Source organism: Salvelinus alpinus, chromosome 32 (assembly GCF_045679555.1).
Source record: "Salvelinus alpinus chromosome 32, SLU_Salpinus.1, whole genome shotgun sequence".
Taxonomy (NCBI): domain Eukaryota; kingdom Metazoa; phylum Chordata; class Actinopteri; order Salmoniformes; family Salmonidae; genus Salvelinus; species Salvelinus alpinus.
Genome location: NC_092117.1, coordinates 25429058 through 25451552, shown reverse-complemented (window position 1 = coordinate 25451552; position 22495 = coordinate 25429058). Strand labels below are relative to the sequence as shown.

The 22495-nt window shown below is 43.5% G+C and overlaps 1 protein-coding gene and 1 long non-coding RNA gene across 2 annotated transcripts in view; one reads left to right on the top strand and one right to left on the bottom strand.

Annotated features, from left to right (window-relative positions):
- Positions 1–11770: 11770 nt before the first annotated feature.
- On the bottom strand, positions 11771–13423 carry LOC139562659 (uncharacterized). Its single transcript, XR_011672423.1, has 2 exons — positions 13285–13423; positions 11771–12280 (listed from the first exon to the last, which is right to left on the bottom strand). It is a non-coding gene; the product is annotated as an uncharacterized lncRNA (long non-coding RNA).
- A 54-nt stretch (positions 13424–13477) lies between these two features.
- Positions 13478–22495, top strand: part of LOC139562658 (heterogeneous nuclear ribonucleoprotein L-like) — a 64188-nt gene continuing 55170 nt past the window's right edge. Inside the window, exon 1 of the mRNA XM_071380534.1 lies at positions 13478–13681. Coding sequence (XP_071236635.1) covers positions 13478–13681 — 204 coding nt within the window. The remainder of the gene's footprint in view (positions 13682–22495) is intronic.

The following is a 22495-nucleotide window of genomic DNA, read 5'->3' as shown; positions in this document are numbered from 1 at the left end:
CCAGGGCACAGCTGGGAGCTGAAGGGGGTTTATAACAAGCGGCAACAGTGAGAGACTTATTTCTCGAGAGATGGATTTTTAAAAGTAGTAGCTCAAATTGTTTGGGCATAGACCTGAATAGTAGGACAGAACTCTGCAGGCTATCTCTACAATAGATTGCAACTCCGCCCTCTTTAGCAGTTGTATCTTGACGGAAAATGTTGTAATTGGGGATGGAAATTTCAGAATTTCCAGGATTCAGACACGGCTAGGACATCAGGGTTGGCGGAGTGTGCTAAAGCAGTGAATAAAGCAAACTTTGGTAGGAGGCTTCTGATGTTAACATGCATGAACCCAAGGCTTTTCCGGTTACAGAAGTCAACAAATGAGAGCACCTGGGGACACACAGGGCCTGGGTTAACCTTTAGATCACCAGAGGAACAGAGGAGAAGTAGGATAAGAGTACGGCTAAAGGCTATAAGAACTAGTCGTCTAGTGCGTTCGGAACAGAGAGTAAAAGGGGCAGATTTCTGGGTGTGGTAGGATAGATTCAGGGCATAACGCACAGACAAGGGCATGGTAGGGTGCGAGCACAGTGGAGGTAAACCTAGGCATTGAGTGATGATGAGAGAGGCTGCATCTCTGGAAGCACCAGTTAAGCTAGGTGTGGTCTCCGCATGTGTGGGGGGTGGGGCAAGGGAGCTAACCGAGGCATGTAGAGCAGGACTAGGGGCTCCGCAGTAAAACAAAACAATGAGCGCTACCCTAAACAACAGTATACAAGGCATATTGACATTGGAGGGAGGCATAAAACAATCACAGGTGTTGATTGGGAAGGCTATGACAACAATGGGTAAACAGCTAAGACAACAATAACGGGTAAATGGCGATGAATGGGCAGAGAGGGTCAGTTAGCTACACACAGGGCCTGAGTTCGAGGCTGGGGCCGACAGATAAACAAAATGAAGTACCATGTTAATGAACAGTCCAGTAGGCATCAGCTGTGTAGCCGAGTGATCATAGGGTCCAATGAGCAGCAATGGATGAAACAGGGAGCCGTTCGGTAGTCGTTACTACGCTAGGCGAGCGGGAGACACGGCGTTCAGAGAGCTAGCGGGCCTGGGCTAGTAGCTGGGTCTTCACCGATATCAACGACGCAGAGGCCGGTTGAGAGCACATCGGCCGAATTACGTCAGCAGACCAGTCGTGATGGATCGGCGGGGCGCCGTGTCGACAAAGGGTCCAGGCCAATTTGCAAGAGAGGTATTGTAGTTGGTGTACTTCATTTGCTAGCCGGGGGAATGGGCCTAATACTTCATTTGCTAGCAGGGGGAATGGGCCTAATACTTCATTTGCTAGCAGGGGGAATGGACCTAATACTTCATTTGCTAGCAGGGGGAATGGGCCTAATACTTCATTTGCTAGCAGGGGGAATGGGCCTAATACTTCATTTGCTAGCAGGGGGAATGGGCCTAATACTTCATTTGCTAGCAGGGGGAATGGGCCTAATACTTCATTTGCTAGCAGGGGGAATGGGCCTAATACTTCATTTGCTAGCAGGGGGAATGAGCCTAGCTCGATGCTAGGGTCCCTATGGGTTTCCTTCGTCTTGTGTCATCAACTGCCCTCTGAGACTCACTGTCAAAGCTACACCTCATTCATCTTGATATTAGATGCTGTCGACTACCAGAGGGAATATCCGTCAGTGTTGCATTAGTCAAACTGATCATGATTAAAATCCTAAACATTCTCAAGTGTAATGAATACGGGGGGAGACAGAGAGCTGGTTTCAAGCGAAGGGCGCAACAGGTGTTTATTTTGTAAAGGACCACAGGAGGCAGGTAGCTGGGTCCAGGGGCAGGCAGAAGGTCATACACATGGGGTCCAAAAAGGCAACAGTACAGGCAGAGAAAAGGCTAGTAATGTAGTCCGGGAGATTAGGCAAGAGGTTGATGACAGGAAATCCGATAGGCAAAAGTACAGGCAGGGAATAGGCCAAAAGGCATCGTTAGTGAGGGTGGCCAAAACTATGATACACAGGAGGACTAATACTGGAAAAAACAGAGCTCTGAATAGAAATGTGTATCAAAACAAACAATACCTCACAATGATGGGGTGCAAAGAACTGAACTAAATAGTGTGTAAATGACATACAGGTGTGTGAACAGGTGATCAGGTGATTTTCCCTATTACAGGGGCTGAGTCACTGGCTTACTGGTGCTCTTTCATGCCGTCCCTAGGAGGGGTGCGTCACTTGAGTGGGTTGAGTCACTGACGTGATCTTCCTGTCTGGGTTGGCGCCCCCCCTTGGGTTGTGCCGTGGCGGAGATGTTTGTGGGCTATACTCAGGATTGTCTCAGGATGGTAAGTTGGTGGTTGAAGATATCCCTCTAGTGGTGTGGGGGCTGTGCTTTGGCAAAGTGGGTGGGGTTATATCCTTCCTGTTTGGCCCTGTCCAGGGGTATCATCGGATGGGTCCACAGTGTCTCCTGACCCCTCCTGTCTCAGCCTCCAGTATTTATGCTGCAGTAGTTTATGTGTCGGGGGGCTAGGGTCAGTCTGTTATATCTGGAGTACTTCTCCTGTCTTATCCGGTGTCCTGTGTGAATTTAAGTATGCTCTCTCTAATTCTCTATTTCTCTCTTTCTTTCTCTCTCTCTCTGAGGACCTGAGCCCTAGAACCATGCCTCAGGACTACCTGGCATGATGACTCCTTGCTGTCCCCAGTCCACCTGGCCGTGCTGCTGCTCCAGTTTCAACTGTTCTGCCTGCGGCTATGGAACCCTGACCTGTTCACCGGACGTGCTACCTGTCCCAGACCTGCTGTTATCAACTCTCTAGAGACAGCAGGAGCGGTAGAGATACTCTTAATGATCGGCTATGAAAAGCCAATTGACATTTACTCCTGAGGTTCTGACTTGCTGCACCCTCGACAACTACTGTGATTATTATTATTTGACCATGCTGGTCATTTATGAACATTTGAACATCTTGGCCATGTTCTGTTATAATCTCCACCCGGCACAGCCAGAAGAGGACTGGCCACCCCTCATAGCCTGGTTCCTCTCTAGGTTTCTTCTTAGGTTTTGGCCTTTCTATGGAGTTTTTCCTAGCCACCGTGCTTCTACACCTGCATTGCTTGCTGTTTGGGGTTTTAGGCTGGGTTTCTGTACAGCACTTTGAGATATCAGCTGATGTATGTAGGGCTATATAAATAAATTTGATTTGATTTGATCAGAATTCAGATGACTGGGATCTGGAGAGTGAGCTGCATTCAGTGGATCTATGTGTTTGAGAGTGTAAGCTGGAAAGTGGGCTGGAAAGTGAGCTGTGTTCAGGGGATCTACGTGTTTGAGAGTGAGTTGGAAGCAGTCGTTACATCAAGTTGCACTGTTGTTCAAAATCCTTTTGACTCATACTGGGGTACTGATCTACTGGACAGGGGGGTCAGAAGGTAGTGATCTACTGGACAGGGGGTCAGATGGTAGTGATCTACTGGACAGGGGGTCAGAGGGTGGGGATCTACTGGACAGGGGGTCAGAGGGTGGTGATCTACTGGACAGGGGGGTCAGAAGGTAGTGATCTACTGGACAGGGGGTCAGAGGGTGGTGATCTACTGGACAGGGGGTCAGAGGGTGGTGATCTACTGGACAGGGGGGTCAGAAGGTAGTGATCTACTGGACAGGGGGTCAGAGGGTGGTGATCTACTGGACAGGGGGTCAGAGGGTGGTGATCTACTGGACAGGGGGGTCAGAAGGTAGTGATCTACTGGACAGGGGGTCAGAGGGTGGTGATCTACTGGACAGGGGGTCAGAGGGTGGTGATCTACTGGACAGGGGGGTCAGAAGGTAGTGATCTACTGGACAGGGGGTCAGAGGGGGGTGATCTACTGGACAGGGGGTCAGAGGGTGGTGTGCCACCTGTTGGTCTGTTGTAGGAATATTATCAATCTTGTTGCTTGCATGCACACGTGTACACACACACACACCTCCACACCCTTCTTTATCCACATGCTCTGCTTTGTTAACACAGACAAATCTAATTTCCAACCTGATAAGCCATTCAACAGGTGGGTTGGGCAGGAATGTCTTGTTGGAGAGTGGAGACTGAGATTGTGTAAGGAAAATGCCCACAGAGTACACAGCATAATAACTGGTGGCTGGAGTAAGTGATACATGAGCATGGATTAAAGCTACTACTCAGTCACAATCACCCCCAACAAGTAGGACGTTCATGCTTGATTGCCTTCGTTTAGGACCGAGATATCAAAACAAGTCTAATGAACACGAGGGGAGAAAGAGAGCTGGTTTCAAGCACAGGGCGCAGCAGGTGTTTGTTGCAAAGGACCACAGGAGGAGGCAGGTAGCTGGTTCCAGGGGCAGGCAGAAGGTCATACACAGGGGGTCCAAAAGGGCAACAGTACAGGCAGGAAAAAGGCTAGTGTCATGACTTGTTCTCTTTGGGTATAGCAAGCCCCATCCCCCTCTCCCTGCCTTCCCCTTGCCTCCTTCAACTAGGCTGTTGTGGTCAGAGAGAGGTCGTAAATTCCTGAGGAGAAGACCCTGCCACATGGCCACACAGTATAAGAGGCAGAGTACATTTTCATAGAGAACAAGGGAATTTCTTCCACCTCACAGAACTTGAGGTACGAACAAATTTCATGTTCCGGAGAAAGTATAAAAGATCGGTGAAGAATCCAGCTACGAACTGGTCTGTTTGTTACAACTTGGGGAAGCTCATGGGAGACGGTGTGGCCACATTACCATAACGCTGTTTATATAATAGCCTCAGATATGAGGTTTACATCTAATTGTTGTATAAGATGAATGAGTGAGTATGATACTGTTTAAAATTGTGTAATATGATTTTGGACTGTTTAATGAAGGAAAATCCAATTCCCTTTTGATTTGAACTAAATCAGAGGACCGCCCCTGAGCCCAGTTAGGGTCAGGCATCCTGGGACAGCCCCTTTTCTGCAATTCCGAATAAAGAACTTTGAGAAATTATCACCAGACCATGTTTTTCTCTATTAGGAGGGGACGAAGGGTGCAGACCATTGCTGAATCTTTTAACCATACCACGTGGTTAAACTCTTAGACTATCGATACCGACAGAATAAGAACAGTCTTTGATATTCATTACTAGTCTGCAGCTAGGAATTTGGTATCATTGAACGCGAAGATCGACAACCGCCGAAACATCCATTCTACAACAACACGAATGAATGTCACTCTGAACTATCCCCTCTAACCACGACAGAGAGAGAGAGAACGGAAACTCTCCAACAGAGACTAACTTTTCAACAGCGATCAAGACGACACACTGAGCGTAAATATATATATTGATTGCAATTGTTCCCGAATGAGTGAGCGTTCATGTGCAAAGGATTAGCATTTCAATTGTTATAATTATTAACTCTGTAGTGACTTCTCAGTCGACCCCCACTTCCCTTTGGTCTAACAAGCCGCCATGCCGGTTTAGCCCACTAGGGCACATTCTCCTATCATTTCTTGTAACCATATTTACTTTGTTTGTTTGTTTATACATTTCTGTGAATTACTTAGTTAGTAATAAATAAATTATTTAAGACAATTGATGTATGGATGACTCATAGTGAAGACTGGGTTCGTGCAGATAACCAACAATGTACGACGTTTGGAATGAGACTAACGTGAGGTAAAGTAAATAATTCATTATTTAAGAAGACCTATGGATCAGATATGAAAATATCTGAAAAGTTATTTTAGGAAATGATAACTTTGTGATCTGAATATTTTCCTTGGTGCCCCGACTTCCTAGTTAATTACAGTTACATGATTAATCAGTCTAATCGCGTAATACTAAATTACAGAGAATCTTTGATAAAACGAAGTCTTCAATTTAATGATAGTAAAGACACGACACTAGTAACATAGTCCGGGTGATCAGGCAATAGGTAGATAACAGGAAATCCGATAGGCTAAAGTACAGGCAGGGAATAGGCAAAAAGGCATCGTTAGTGAGGCAGGCAAAAACTATCATCCACGGGAGGCGTAAATCTCAGGAAACCCAGCGCTCTGAAAGACGTGTGTCACAAAACAAACAATACCTCACAGTGATGGGGTGCAAAGAACTGAACTAAATAGTGTGTGATAATGACATACAGGAGTGTGAACAGGTGATTAGAATTCAGGTGATTGGGATCTGGAGAGTTAGCTGCGTTGAGGAGATCTAGGTGTTTGAGAGTGTGAGCTGGAAAGTGAGCTGCATTCAGGGGATCTACGTGTTTGAGGGTGTTGAGGGAGTTGGAAGCAGATGTTACAACAAGTGTGTGAAACATGCTAGTCACACTTCCTGAGGTTGCAATGCCAGCGTTGTGGGTTTGATTCCCACGGGGGACCAGTACGAAAATGTATGCGCTCATTACCTACTGTAAATTGTTTTGGATTTAGCGTCTGCTAAATTACGTAAATGTAAAATGCTATTGAAGGCTCTTGAGATATGCAAATCTCCCACTGGCATAAACTCATATAAGTTATGCAAGTTAAGCACGCACATATTAAGGTTCACTCGTAATGTTTAAGTCGTCCAAATGAGGAACTGCAACTGGGAGAAAAAAACACCTAACACTGAAGAGGAAGTGAGGCAATAGATGTCCTCACCCTGTGTATCTGTGAGTGTGTGTGTGTGTGTGTTTGTGATCTTGTTCTTCTATCCTCGTGAGGACCTGAAAATCCCAAATGTCCCCACAAGGATAGTAAAATAAGAAAAATTCTCCCTCGTGGGTACCTTCCTCACGTCCCCATGAAGAGAAAGGCTATTTTCAGGTTAATGGTTAGGGTTACAATTAGGGATTTTGAATACCTGTTAGGTCCCCACGAGGATAGTGTGTGTGTGTCCTTGAGCAAGGCACTTAACCCTAATTCCTCCTGTAAATCACTCTGGATAAGAGTGTCTGCTAAATTACTAACATGTGTGTGTGTGTGTATTGTAGCACATTGTGATTACAAAAAGGAACTCAAGGCCCTAAGGTCATGGAGTACTCTGGACAGGGTATGTAAAGGTTTACAAAAAAAGTAACTGTGTTACATTACCAGCAAAAATATTGTGATCAGATTGCAGATACTAGATGATTACATCAAGGATTACTTTTAAATTCAGAAACAATGTTTGCGAAAAAAGATCTTTCACACTTCTCTGTTTTCTCAATAACATTCAAATCAGCATTGAAAAAAGGGGCACATTTAAGTTTGTTCCAACTGAGCGAGTCACCACAAGTCAGACACCCCTATGATGACACACCAATGTGTTTGATCGATTGTGGGAAAAGCACAGGAATAGACTTTTGTAGGCTACAGTCCAATATATGTCTTACAATGGTGCAGTGGGTTAGTCTACGGCGATACGGATATCACTTATTATTGATATCTACATAGCGCATTGATGTGACTCACTGCTGCTCTCTCATTTAGCTATTTGTGCCTCATGGATTGTGGTTGTTGTGAATGGCTGTTCACAAATCTAAATGTGTATTTGAATCCAATAATGGTTGAATTCAAGAAGTTTAAGCTGCCTATCAATCATTGTTTTTGAAACCAGTGGACAGCCATTGAAAAATGCGCTCTTGCAAAAGCTACCTAGTGCAGATCTCATTCTATGGAATAAAAATGGGGATTTTATTGCTCAATCTAATTCACGCTGATAAAAAAGATAATCCATAGTCCTAATGTACACATGCTCAAACTCACACACTTTTGATAGACTTTTTATTTTTTTACCTCTTTTTTTCTCCCCAATTTGTAGTATTTACAGTCTTGTCTCATCGCTGCAACTCCCGTACAGACTCAGGAGAGGCAAAGGTCGAGAGCCATGCGTCCTCTGAAACACAATCCAACCAAGCCACACTGCTTCTTGACACAATGCACATCCAACACAGAAGCCAGCCACACCAATGTGTCTGAGGAAACACTGTACACCTGGCAAGCGTACACTGCACCCGGCCCGCCACAGGAGTCGCTAGTGCACGGTGAGACAATGATATCCCTGCCGGCCAAACCCCTCCCTAACCCGGACGATGCTGGGCCAATTGTGCGCCGCCCCATGGGCCTCCCGGTCGCGCCCGGCTGCGACAGAGTCTCTGGTGGTACAGCTAGCACTGCGATGCAGTGCCTTAGACCACTGCGCCACCCGGGAGGCCAATTATGATGGACTTAAAGGGTGGCAGGTAGCCTAGTGGTTAGAGCATTGGACTAGTAACTGAAAGGTTGCAAGATCAAATCCCCGAGCTGACAAGGTAAAGATCTGTTGTTCTGCCCCTGAACAAGGCAGTTAACCCACTGTTCCTTGGCTGTCATTGAAAATAAGAATTTGTTCTTAACTGGCTTGCCTGGTAAAAAAAGGGGCAATCTGTAGTTGCTAGATCCATTTTTAAAATTATGTATATATATATATATCCATTAATTGTTGAAGAATATAACTGATAAATGCCTCAATAACTTGTTTTTCTCCAATGTTTGTAAACATTGTAAATGTAAACAAACATGTATAGCCTCATAACATATTTTAAATAATATGTTTGATATCATGGATGGTCAATCCTTGCATCCATAGCTCTGTCTATTAATCAGAGAGTAGTTACATTTCTCCAGGCCCATCCCTCAGCTTTTTATCAAAACAGAGGCGGGGTGTCCATTTTGTTATTGTTTCATCTGTGGATCTGCCCTTTAAACAGCTGCATATTATCAATATATCAAAGTGTCACCAACAAAAAGGTAAACAATAGGCGTATAGCAAATGCAGCATATGGCATTCATTTTTCACATGTAAATAGCACTTTTCAGTAGCGCTCAAAGTATGCCATGAGCGCAACATTTATTTTTCAACTCAAATCAATGAGCCCAATCAGTCCTCCAGGACAACAAAATCATAGACAACAGAGTACGGCTGGCTAATAAGTCCTCTGTTTTGGGGTTATGCTCAGGTAAAACAATTTGGCTAATCTATACTTCCATATTTCCAAGTCCTATTCCTGAAGATCAAGGGGTATAACATTTATTGGAATGACTGGAATTCTGATCAACTTTGGTTTTTAATGTAAATATATAATTGAATCGTATTATATGTAGTAGAAAGCGATGGGTTAGAAGAAGCCTACATAACCAACCCATAAAGTAAAATGTAACATCTATATATCGGCAGCTATGTAAACTTTAACATTGAACGGCATCTAATGCAGGATAAATCAATTGGTAACATACATGTTTGTCTTCTTTTAGGACCACTATTGTTTTCACAATATATTTTACCTCTTGGGGAAGTCATTCGAAAACATAATGTTAACTTTCACTGCTATGAGGATGACACACAGCTGTACATTTCAATGAAACATGGTGAAGCCCCAAAATTGCCCTCGCTAGAAGCCTGTGTTTCAGACATAAGGAAGTGGATGGCTGAAAACGTTCTACTCTAAACTCGGACAAAACAGAGATGCTTGTTCTAGGTCCCAATAAACAAAGAGATCTTCTGTTGAATCTGAGAATTAATCTTGATGGTTGTAAAGTCGTCTCAAATAAAACTGTGAAGGACCTCGGCGTTACTCTGGACCCTGATCTCTTTTTTGACGAACATATCAAGACTGTTTCAAGGACAGCTTTTTTCCATCTACGTAACATTGCAAAAATCTGAAACTTTCTGTCCAAAAATGATGCAGAAAAATGAATCCATGCTTTTGTTACTTCTAGGTTAGACTACTGCAATGCTCTACTTTCCGGCTACCCGGATAAAGCACTAAATAAACTTCAGTTAGTGCTAAATACGGCTGCTAGAATCCTGACTAAACCAAAAAATGTGATCATATTACTCCAGTGCTAGCCTCCCTACACTGGCTTCCTGTTAAGGCAAGGGCTGATTTCAAGGTTTTACTGTTAACCTACAAAGCGTTACATGGGCTTGCTCCTACCTATCTTTCCGAGTTGGTCCTGCCGTACATACCTACACGTACGCTACGGTCACAAGACGCAGGCCTCCTAATTGTCCCTAGAATTTCTAAGCAAACAGCTGGAGGCAGGGCTTTCTCCTATAGATCTCCATTTTTATGGAATGGTCTGCCTACCCATGTGAGAGACGCAGACTCGGTCTCAACTTTTAAGTCTTTACTGAAGACTCATCTCTTCAGTGGGTCATATGATTGAGTGTAGTCTGGCCCAGGAGTGTGAAGGTGAACGGAAAGGCTCTGGAGCAACGCACCGCCCTTGCTGTCTCTACCTGGCCGGTTCCCCTCTCTCCACTGGGATTCTCTACCTCTAACCCTATTACAGGGGCTGAGTCACTGGCTTACTGGTGCTCTTTCATGCCGTCCCTAGGAGGGGTGTGTCACTTGAGTGGGTTGAGTCACTGACGTGATCTTCCTGTCTGGGTTGGCGCCCTCCACTTGGGTTGTGCCGTGCCGGAGATGTTTGTGGGCTATACTCGGTCTTGTCTCAGGATGGTAAGTTGGTGGTTGAAGATATCCCTCTAGTGGTGTGGGGGCTGTGCTTTGGCAAAGTGGGTGGGGTTATATCCTTCCTGTTTGGCCCTGTCCGGGGCTATCGCCAGATGGGGCCACAGTGTCTCCTGACCCCTCCTGTCTCAGCCTCCAGTATTTATGCTGCAGTAGTTTATGTGTCGGGGGGCTAGGGTCAGTTTGTTATATCTGGAGTACTTCTTTTGTCTTATCCGGTGTCCTGTGTGAATTTAAGTATGCTCTCTCTAATTCTCTCTTTCTTTCTCTATCTCGGAGGACCTGAGCCCTAGGACCATGCCTCAGGACGACCTGGCATGATGACTCCTTGCTGTCCCCAGTCCACCTGGCCGTGCTGCTGCTCCAGTTTCAACTGTTCTGCCTGCGGCTATGGAACCCTGACCTGTTCACCGGACGTGCTACCTGTCCCAGACCTGCTGTTTTCAACTCTCTAGAGACCGCAGGAGCGGTAGAGATACTCTTAATGATCGGCTATGAAAAGCCAACTGACATTTACTTCTGAGGTGCTGACTTGCTGCACCCTCGACAACTACTGTGATTATTATTATTTGACCATGCTGGTCATTTATGAACATTTGAACATCTTGGCCATGTTCTGTTATAATCTCCACCCGGCACAGCCAGAAGAGGACTGGCCACCCCTCATAGCCTGGTCCCTCTCTAGGTTTCTTCCTAGGTTTTGGCCTTTCTAGGGAGTTTTTCCTAGCCACCGTGCTTCTACATCTGCATTGCTTGCTGTTTGGGGTTTTAGGGTGGGTTTCTGTACAGCACTTTGAGATATCAGCTGATGTACGAAGGGCTATATAAATACATTTGATTTGATTTGATTCTTCTAATGCCTCTTAAGGGGAAAGTAATCTAAAAGTAATTGAATGTAATCAGATTATGTTACTGAGTTTGGGTAATCCAAAAGTTACATTACTGATTACAATTTTGGACAGGTAACTAGTAACTGTAACGGATTACATTTAGAAAGTAACCTACCCAATGCTGAATCTGAAGCATGCAGCTCGATACTTGACAAGTATCTCAAGAGGGAAGAGAGAAGGGTGGAGCATAAAGACAAAGGAACATAGGGGAAAGTGAGAGTAAACAGGCATAAGAGGTTTGAATAACGCTCTAAAATTGTGAGAGTTTTTCTGACAATAGAGTAAGTCAATGCTTGCGTAAAACCTCAAATATGTGGAGCACATTGTAACATTAAGGAACGACAAAGAAAGGATCAAAGCTTCGATCTTGAAGTCCTTGAATATCCTTTCAACGCCTCCTACTTCATTGAGAAGAAACGAATTGTACAGACCTCATTCAACATTTATATGGTAGCTCCTCTGGCCTCCACCCTGCTGCCCCTACAATTTAGGCAGTGCCATCCGAACAGTGTCATACAAAACAGTGTCATACAAAACAGTGCCATACAAAACATTTAAGTGCAACACATGCTTCCCTTTGTGCTGAGGTGTAACTTGACTCTCAGGTCATGATGAGGAGATGAAGGAAACACCCAGTTGTTTGGTTCCTCTGTGTGTAGGGTCAGAGGAAGATGATGATGAGGTGATATCTCTCACTGTCTCAGGGGTTTCAACAATAGGAGGTTGGTGGCAACTTAATTGGGGAGGACGGGCTTGTGGTAATGGCTGGAGCGGAAAAAGTGGAATGGTATCAAATACATGGTTTCTGGTTCCAGACATTATTATTAGCAGTCCTCCCCTCAGCAGGCTTCAACACAACCCCGATTATCAGACGGAAGCCTCCGTTTGAAGCTTTAACAAACACAGCTACCATGTCATCCAGGGACAGCTTTCTCTGTGAAGAAGAGAGGTGGACGTTGAATAAACATTAGGCATAGATTGTCAATTTAAGCTAGTGCGTTTAGCCTACCGGTATTACTTTGATGGGCAAAGAATCTAGAGCGCACAAGGACAGCATATAAAACTGAGAAGGTAAGGAAATATTGGGTTTCTGTACATGTGAAACTGACACACCCAAGCCTGAAGCATAGAGTCTGAATCCAGAAGCTTTTGTTTAGAGCTATTGATTAAGCAGAGGACACTGGGTATTGTGTGTTTCATCCAAGCATAATGCAGAATCAGAAAGCCCAATGGCCAATTTACAACCTTGGTTAGATAGATAATCAGATTTCAGTCACATCTACTAGTCTAGTACCGTGGGAAGGCTTTCTCTTGACTGTAGTTATGATTCTCAACAATATACCACTGGCTGTAAGAATATGGAGCGGACGGCTGTTCCACTAAGCTGGAGGATCTTCTCAGCTCTTGGATGCACTCAAGTCTAGCATCTTAGTAGGAACTTTAGAGAACCAGGCAATAGACTAAAGTATGCATATATCAGGTGCAAATATGGAAATTAAGCTAGCTCAAGGCTAGTACTTTTCAGACAACGTTTCGGTCCGAACCGGATCTTCCGTCAGGTCTGTCCAGTGCCCCAAATTCTTAAATTCCATCCCTGACCAGGTGCAATACAAATATGTGCACCAACTATCGGGTGCTGTGGCAACACTTCTGGAAGTGTTGAAAAGGGTCAGCAGCATTAAGCTAGGAATAAAATTGCAATGGTAACACTATTATGTTGCAATTTTCGAATTCAAACAATATTTCTGTCGCAGGAGATATGACAGCTCGAGCAGCGGCATTAATTTCTGCGTACTTCTTTACTGCATAATGTGGAAACTGGAGAGCGAAGGCTTTCTCTGTTGACACACAAAGACTGACCAATCGGTAGATGTATTCCTAAGTAGCAAGCACAGACTGTCCAATGAGGGACGTGCTGGGTGGGTTCTCTCCACTCACCTTCTCTGGGCAGCTCTCTGGTACAGAACCGCGGAGGGCGCGTTACAGAAGGACATTCAGGTTTCATTGATGCACGCTACGCCAGAGACATTTACAAAAAAGAAGGAGAGGGAAGTTTCGACGCACCACTAGTCCGTCTTCACGCTCTATCTCCAGATAAAGAAGGGTTCAATCGCTGTCCATCTGAAGAGCCATGTCACTTGTTGAAGAATACGAGGAAGGGGAGTATGGGAGGGCGCCGAAGCGACTGAAGACTGCAGAGGTGGAGGAGGGCGAGGAGCTGGAGGAGGGAGAGGACTCAGACTCTGAGTCTGCAGGGCTGCTCGGAGATGTAGAGAATGTAGGAGCCGAGAAAAAAGCCGTGTGGACCACAACGAAATACGGACCTGCAAGACGGGTAGGGAAGCGCGCCCATCGAATATATATCTGAATCTGATCTGTTACAATGTTTCGTAACATTACTAGGATTGTTTGGCAATGGTGACACAGTGGTGACAGTGTTGCTACTGAAATATTAGCCTAGCTTATATATAGGCTATTCATTCATTGTGTTCGTCTGCGTTTGATAACCTGTCTGCCCTTTGCAGTCAAGATGTCAATTGACAGGCTGTTTCACATGTAGGGTACCCTCACCAGGTAAACATCGTACAATGTATGGGCAGCCTATAGTTATTTTCTACTCTGACAAGGTGTAAATCTTGTTCAGACTAGATGACCACGTGTTGAAGTTAAACGGGATTGTAATATGATCCAAATTACATGGATTATAACTGATTTATTGGACAATTGATGCATAACATCAAACTGCAGAAAAAGCAAGTGCTTTACAGAGGAGTTGAAACATACTGAACCCTCATTGACTACTGTGGTTTTAGGCCTACTATGATAGTGACATGTCACGAATATTGAATGAGATGTGTGAAGTTGGTGATGTCACTTGGCCTAATATCACTAATATTAGCAATTCATTTTGGAAATGTCCTCTACCCACTGCTTTTTGTAAAAGTTCATAGTGACATGATGATGTGATTTGCACTGCTTATATAGTCAGTAGACTGTGCTACACTGTCAGAGTATAGTCTAGTCTTTGGGGTTGCTTGCTTTGGATAGGCTACAGATGCGAATGGGAACATCTTCACTTCTGTTGTCTAATGTCTGGAATTAAGTTGTGAAGACCTGCTCATGCCCTGCAACAGACTTTACCATGACACGACTAGTTTAGTATAATTAAAAGTAAATAGTCTACAAACGTATAATAAGTCTACAGAAACACGTTTAACCCAGCAGAAGAGAAGAGGACCCCCGGCGTGTAAAGAGGGAACTGAGTCTTTGGATTGTAAACCAGTCTACCGAGTTGTCCAGTGAAACTGAGAATCCTGATGTTTTAAATCTGATTTATCTCACTTCAACCTCCGCGGGGTGCAGAATACAGCCCAGCATGCCTTGCTTTGAGATCAACAACAGACAGCAATGTGGGAAGCGAAACCAGCTCCCTGCTCTGTGTCCGTATCTCTGCTACATTTTCTCCGCAGATTATCATAAACCGGTCCTGGCCTGGGGAGGCATTGAACGCATTATCTAGATTAGCTATGCAGTGTTTTGGTCTTTGCTACCTCAGGCAGTGCAGATCTTTAGTCCGTTGATCGGCTTTTCCCCTTATCACCATGGAAAAGCTACGAGTCTGCCACCGGCAAGACAGATTCAGCTGCCTGATGTCACAACCTGCGGAGCACGCGCCTTATCTGCGCTCTCTACCAACTAATGTTTCTACATCAAATGGACAAGCAACAACAACATCCACAGTGGTCCACACATCCACCTGTAGCTTAGAAAGTGAACAGTGAACACCTGACAATAGGATAATGTGATTCTACATTTAAATTAGATGCTGTTTGCCAAATATGCTTCATATGTAATGTTTTTATTTTTAGGCATATCAGATTCATCCCAATTCAACCTGGACTCAGAGCATTTTGTATTATTCTATACGGAAATCTGAGACACTCCATTTAGTATAATATGTTACGTTTTGTGTGGTATGTATTCATTTGTGGATGTCCATCATCCATTTTGTATGATATGTTACGAATTTGCAAAGTGTATGATATGTTACGAATTCCAATATGTTGTGGCTAATGTTAGCTAGTTGGCTAACACTGACGTTAGCTAGCGTTAGCTAGGCTAGGGGTTAGGGTTAAGGGTAGGAGTTAGGTTAAAGGATTATGGTTATGGTTAGGAGAAGGGTTAGCTAAAAAGTTAGGTTTAGGGTTAGCTTACATGCTAAATAGTTGCAAAGTAGCTAAAAAGTACTAAGTAGTTGCAAAGTTGCTAATTAGCTAAAATTCTAAAGTTGTCCTTGATGAAATTCGAACACGCAACCTCTGGGTTGCTAGACGTTCGCGTTATTGGTTGTCCGGGATGAGATTCGAACGAGTAACCTTTGGGTTGCTAGATGTTCGCATTAAACGTAACATATCATACTAATTTGAGTCTCGGAGGATTTACATTTACTATTTTACGTCTAGTCTATGAGACCAGGCTGCCCAATTAGGTGGCATATAGACCTACCTGATATCTGAGTGCTGGATGCCGATGCTGAGTTTGTGCATGGTTAACACCTGGAATTCGACATGATGACAATTTCTATTTCTCCGTCCTGCCATGCGCTTTAATGGGATTCGTCCCGCCATAAACAGATGTGGATATCTAAGAAATTGCATATTGATTTTCATTTTCTAATTTGGTATGCAGGCAGCAGATAGTGCTGGGATCTCTCCTCATTGCTGATGTGTTTGGTTGTGTGTGTGTGACTGTGTGTGTGTGTGTGTGTGTGTGTGTGTGTGTGTGTGTGTGTGTGTGTGTGTGTGTGTGTGTGTGTGTGTGTGTGTTTGTATGTGCGTGTGCCTGCGTGCGTGCGCATGTGTATGTGAGAGCGACCTTGCAGGCAGCATGGACTGCAGACAGACCAGGTTTGTGTGTGTGTGTGTGTGTGTGTGGACTGGGTGCTGCTGTGTGATGCAGGGTGACAGGATAAAATGGACTGAGGCTGGGGGTGACCTCCTGAGAGGGCAGAGTGTCTTCTGAATCATCACTACTGGTAATATGACAGCTGGGACTGCTACTGAAAACCAGCCATGGGCTGGAGAGAGAGAGATAAAGACATAGAGGGAGAGAGACAGGGAGTGATAAAGAGGTAGAGAGAGAGCGAGACAGCGACAGATAAAGAAAGAGCGAGAGAGAGGTTTTAGAGAGAGGGGGCTATAAAACATTTTTGTATACAGTAAGTCAATGGGTTCCCTATCGGCATAGTGACAGAGACAGACAAGTCCATGACTAAATGTCACACCTAAACGATTAAGAAAAATATGTTTAAAAATGGGGTTTGAGCCTGTGGCATAGAATGTATTTATATATTACACCGTCTTTGAAGACGATGGAAAAGAGAGACTCTGACGAAGGGAGAGATTTAGCTACAAACAGACAGAAATTGAGACTAGGGATGGGGGGTTTAAAATAATTTCACTATTCAAATACTATCATGAATTTTTGTCGGATATCCGGTTATTCGAAATATATATGTTTTTTTTAAACTTAAGTTTTAACATGAGCACTGCTGCACGAGGGATAGAGGCTGCCACTCTATTGCTGCAGCTGCGGAGTGGCCAGCGTGTGATCATATGGGAGCGAACAGAAGGAGGGAGAGAGAGAGATGCAGCCAAGACTAGCTAACTTGTAGCAGCCACAGTGTTATTTATCATCCCATATAACAGTGCCTGTCTTGACCGGAGAAGCCTAGAGAAGCTAACTAGCTAGCTAGCTAGCCAGCTAAGCTAGCCAGCTATAGCTAGCTAGGTTATTTGAGGCACATATGCTGCACTTTCTCTCCAACCCCATTCAGATAAAGCAACAGCCTACTGTTGGTTGCTCATTATATCCTACTCCTTCTAATTTCGCTAACCTTTAATTCACACATTTTATTTCATCTTGCATTGCATTACTGACGCCACTCTACTTGCTACACATTGAGCCTCTTTGCCGCATCGATTGGCCAACATAAACAACAAGCTACAGACGTGAAGGCTACCGGTCTTTTTATGGGGCACACGTCATAAAATCTGCATTGAAAAGTTTGTAGTTTTATTAAATGAATCATTTGAAATGTCATGGTATATGTAACATTGTCAAATTTATATTTTTATTTAATTTAGAAAAATCTTATTCAGTGTTAAAATAGGCCAATATTTTATTTGTCAGACAATTATTCGAATTCTAATGCCCGTCAGATATTGGAATATTGGAATAACCGTCCACATCCCTAGTTGAGACAGTCTGCACCCAGTAGAGAAGAGAGAAGACAAGCACAGTGTCACGTTCCTGACCTGTTTTCTCTTATTTTTGTATGTGTTTAGTTGGTCAGGGCGTGAGTTGGGGTGGGCATTCTATGTTATGTGTTTCTATGTTTGTTTAAATGGGTTGCCTGATATGGTTCTCAATTAGAGGCAGGTGTTTGACATTTCCTCTGATTGAGAACCATATTAAGGTAGGATGTTCTCACTGTTTGTTTGTGGGTGATTGTATCTCGTGTCTGTATGTGTTACCACACGGGACTATTTCGTTTGTGTAGTCTGTTCCTGTTCGTGCGTTCTTCGTGTTTATGTAAGTGCTCAAGTTCAGGTCTGTCTACGTCGTTTTGTTGTTTTGTAATTTTTCAAGTATATTTTCGTGTTAGTGTTCGTTTACGTCTTGTTAAATAAATTCATTAATGTCTTCATCACCCGCTGCGCCTTGGTCCAATCTCTCTCCGCAAGACGAACGTTACACACAGCACCTCTTCAAGTTGTCTGAAAGTCTGTGGAAGAGACTACTAGACTGTTCCAAATAAAAACCCGGTTTCTGAGATTAGTGAAAAACAATATTATTTCAAGACAACAATAACATATGCAGTTGGATGTCTTGTTTGATTTCCACTGTAAGCACTGTTTGATGACGGCTGAGCACGAGTGCATGGTTTTGTGAATGTGGTTTATGTGTGTATGGTTTGTTCAGTGGTGTAGTTTTGTGTATTTGTTTAGTTTGTGTGTAAAAGGTAAGTGACCTATTGACCTTGACTCAATAGCCTATTTACCAGTGCAAACATTGTAGCCTACCTAGTGTGCCAGAATATATTTAAAAAATTAAGTCAAATCCAAGGCACAACAAAGGGTCAAAGGTTGAAAAAAACCCATAAAGGTAAAGATATCAATTCCAAGTTGTTCTTTTTAAGCTGACGTTATTTTGATAAAGGCGCTCAAAACTTTCTGTGGTGCAAAAGCATGATCTATCTTAGGTAATTCTAGCAGTGCTGACAGAGTGTGTTTGTGTGTGTGAAGCCTCCTGCTGCTTACAGACCACTCTGTAGAAAGCCTCCCATTACAACCTCCTCCCAGGGAATTTACTCAGTGACAGACTCTAGCTCCCATCTCCTCCCTTCTTCCTCCCTCTCTCTCCTCTTCTCCCCCAACACTCCACACGCTGTTAGGTTAGAGAGAATGTGAGAGGGAACGTTGTTCTCATATGTCTCCAGTTTTCCTCCTTTAGGCTGTGAAGTGACCTCCTGACTTCTCCTACAGCATCTCAAGTCTTCCACTGTTGCCAGAAGAACAGTGCAAATATGTGTTCGATTTCCCACTGGCTCTTTTGGAGATGTGCAAATTGAATTCTTTTTCAAACTGAGAAAGGACTGAGTGTGTGCATATGTGTGTATAGTGTGTGTGTGTGTTGGTGACTGCGTGTGTTGTGTGTGTAATTGTATTTCACTAAGTGTGCTCACCATCTTTTATTAGCTGTGCTCTCCCACAAAGGAACCTGTTGATTTAAAAAATTATATTTTTTTATTAGGATCCCCATCAGCTAACGTCATAAAGTTAGCTAATCTTCCTGGGGTCTTCCATGAGTCTGATTTAAATGTTAATGTTGTTGAGACCCAGTTTGTTAGGAGGTGTTGAAGTGGACTGTGTATGTGCGGTCTGCCCTATGCCCTTAATGTATTTGTAGAACTATACTGAACAGAAATATAAAAGCAGCATGTAAAGGGTTATTTCAATTGACTGATTTCCATTTTACTGAACTGTAAGTCAGTAAAATTGTTGAAATTGTTACATGTTGCATTTATATTGTTCGGTATATGTTAGGTGTGTCGTGGTGCCGTACTGAGAAGGGGTGTGTGTGTGTGTGCGTGTGTGTGTGTGTGTGAGTGCTATGATTCTAGTGTTCTATGCCTGTTACTCACATTTAGTTCATTCTATGTGATTACGTTAACAGTCTAAAGGTATTTCTGCGCTTTAGAAGTCTGGGTTTTATGTAGAAGCTGTCTTTAGAGTACTAGGAACAATGCTCCTTGTTTTGGTACATTTTTGTGTTTTTAGACCGTCACCATGTGATCACATGCTTCAGAGTTTGCAGCTGCTCACATCAGTTACGGCAATTGCAGCGAGTAGAAAAGAAGGATTGATAAAGGCACTGACTGACATTGTGATTTTGTGTGATTATATGTGTATGTCCAGCATGTGTTCATAGTTTGTGTATTTGTGTGTGTTTAATTAGTTTGTGTATTTGTGTGTGTTCCTAGTTTGTGTATTTGTGTGTGTACATAGTTTGTGTATTTGCGTGTGTTTTAATTAGTTTATGTATTTTTGTGTGTTTAATTAGTTTGTGTATGAAAGTATATCAGTATAAGTTTCGCATCAGCTCATCAACCTTCGACTCCACAATGACCCCTTTGTAACGGTCCTGACCTGTTTTATGTTGTTTTTGTATGTGTTTAGGTCAGGGCATGTGTTTTGGGTGGGCAGTCTATGTTATCTGTTTCTATGTTGGTTGTGGTTGCCTGGTATGGCTCTTAATTAGAGGCAGGTGTTTTGCGTTCTCCTCTAATTAAGAGTCATATTTAGGTAGGGTGTTCTCACTGTTTGTTTGTGGGTGATTGTCTTCCGTATCTGTGTTATGTCTTGCACCATACGGGACTGTTCGGTTGTTCGTGTCGTTTCGATGTAGTCTGTTCCTGTCCGTAAGTGTTACGTTTAATTATGTAAGTTTATGTTCAGGTTTCGTCTACTTCGTTTTCTTGTTTTGTATTTTTGAAGGTGTTTTGTTTTTCCGTGTTGCCATCATCGTCGTATTGAAATAAAGAGATGGCCTATTTCCCTACTGCTGCATTTTGGTCTGATGATCCTTCTCTCCTCTCCTCGTCCGAGGATGAGGAGAGAGACAGCCCTTACACCCTTATGCAGATGACTCTGTTCAATTCACAGATAACATATATTTCTGGAGGTATCCTTCCTGGTCTTTCTTAATGGTAAAGTTGACCTATCATGCTGCCTGGTCTGTTCATTGTGTTTATGATGTGGAGTCCTCTGTCTGTGTCTGTGTGTTTAAGCTTTTCTCTCTACTCCCTCCTCACTGCTGGAGAAAGTAAGCTTGATTGATTGACACTCAAGTGACAAGTCTCCATTCCCCTCGTAAGATCAAAATACAGAGCAACATATAGGGAGTGTGTTTTTCTTACTGCTGCTGAGACACAGTATCTACGGCATAGACTGAGTGTGTTAGGCCCACGTCACATGCCTTCAAAATGTCTGTCCTGACTAGGACTGTTGCGGTGACCGTATTACTGCCACACCGGCGGTAACGAGTCATGAAGACAGTCAAATTCCACTTGACCGTTTAGTCACGGTAATTAGACTTCTCCAAGCTCAGATGCTGCTGCTGGTCATTAGTAGCCACCAAACTTGCTAACTGCCGGGTACTCAGCACTCTATTGTCCTTCTAATCAAACACTTCCTGAGAGCCCATGAGCTCATGTTGCGCAACATTTCTATAGGTTATGTAATTGCGGGAGAAAACAGAGTGATGGCCGCTCATAAAAAGAGGAGGATCCCATAAGCTTTCTATAGGCTAGGGCTACTATATATATTTCTTAACGTTCCTAATGTTAAGCACATTGCTTCTCTTTACGACAGGAGTATAGCCTACCTGGCTGGAATGAAAATAACCATAGGGAAAAGCCTCCTCCATTCGCTGTTTAAGTGCATAGATGACATGTATTTTTTCTGCTGCCCCTGTTTCGATACAGGTGCATAATAATGATCCATTCTAAATCAAAACAAATGTCACACATATATTATTTAGTATATGTAAAGACAATATTAATTCAAGAATAGTCTGATGGGTGACAATATTAGCCTATCACTTGTGAAATATATATTATCACTTGTAAATGATGCCCAGCATAAGAAACAAAGCCTTTTTTTGCGACTTGTTCGAATCATAGTCACACACCTCATGTAGCCTAGCCCATAGGTCTTTATCACAAACTTCTTAAAATTAAGCACATTAATCCGCTTTACAAGGGGTGTAGAGCCTAACTGGCATATATAAGCAGTATGTGAATTTCAAGTTCAGGGAAGATCATTTTCACCATAAAAATGCACCTTTTATAATAAAAGCATTACATGCATAATTGCATTTGCGGTCACTTTTGATAATGGTGTTTTCCACTAATGGAACATTCACACCTATAGACTTCTACCATGTGAGCATTGCTGCGCTTATAATGTGAAGAAATAGCCTAATAGTTTATCAACATTTTAAGCTAAATGTTCTGATCTTTTTCGTCAGCCACATTGCATTTTTTTAATGTTAGTGTTGTATTAATTTGGGATCTATCGCATTACACAACTGTCCCTGACTATGTTTGGAATATTTATTTCTCGCACAGAATAGAATAGGTCGGGGCCTCCCGAGTGGTGCAGTGGTCTATCTGTGCCACTGGAGATCCTGGTACGAGTCCAGGCTCTGTCGTAGCCGGCCGCGACCGGGAGAACCATGGGGCGGCGCACAATTGGCCCAACGTCGTCCAGGTTAGGGGAGGGTTTGGCATAGATTGACCCAGGCTAGTGATTTTGCTGTTCGTTAGTCCTACACATCTTATTGGCTGATGAAAAGTAAATGTGGACAGTTATCCAATATCTGCAATATGAACCTCGGAATTGGATAAGGACGCGCGGAGTTGCGTCCCCGATGTGTCTGTCTTAACTTGTAGCCTCTGAGAAAGACCCGATCACTTCATGGAGAGCCTCGGATTGCGCAGCACTCTCAGGGAGAAGGGCACAATGCAGCACTCCGGGCTGCAAAAGGGTGCATTACGGCCACAAGGTGAAGCCGCGGTGAAATT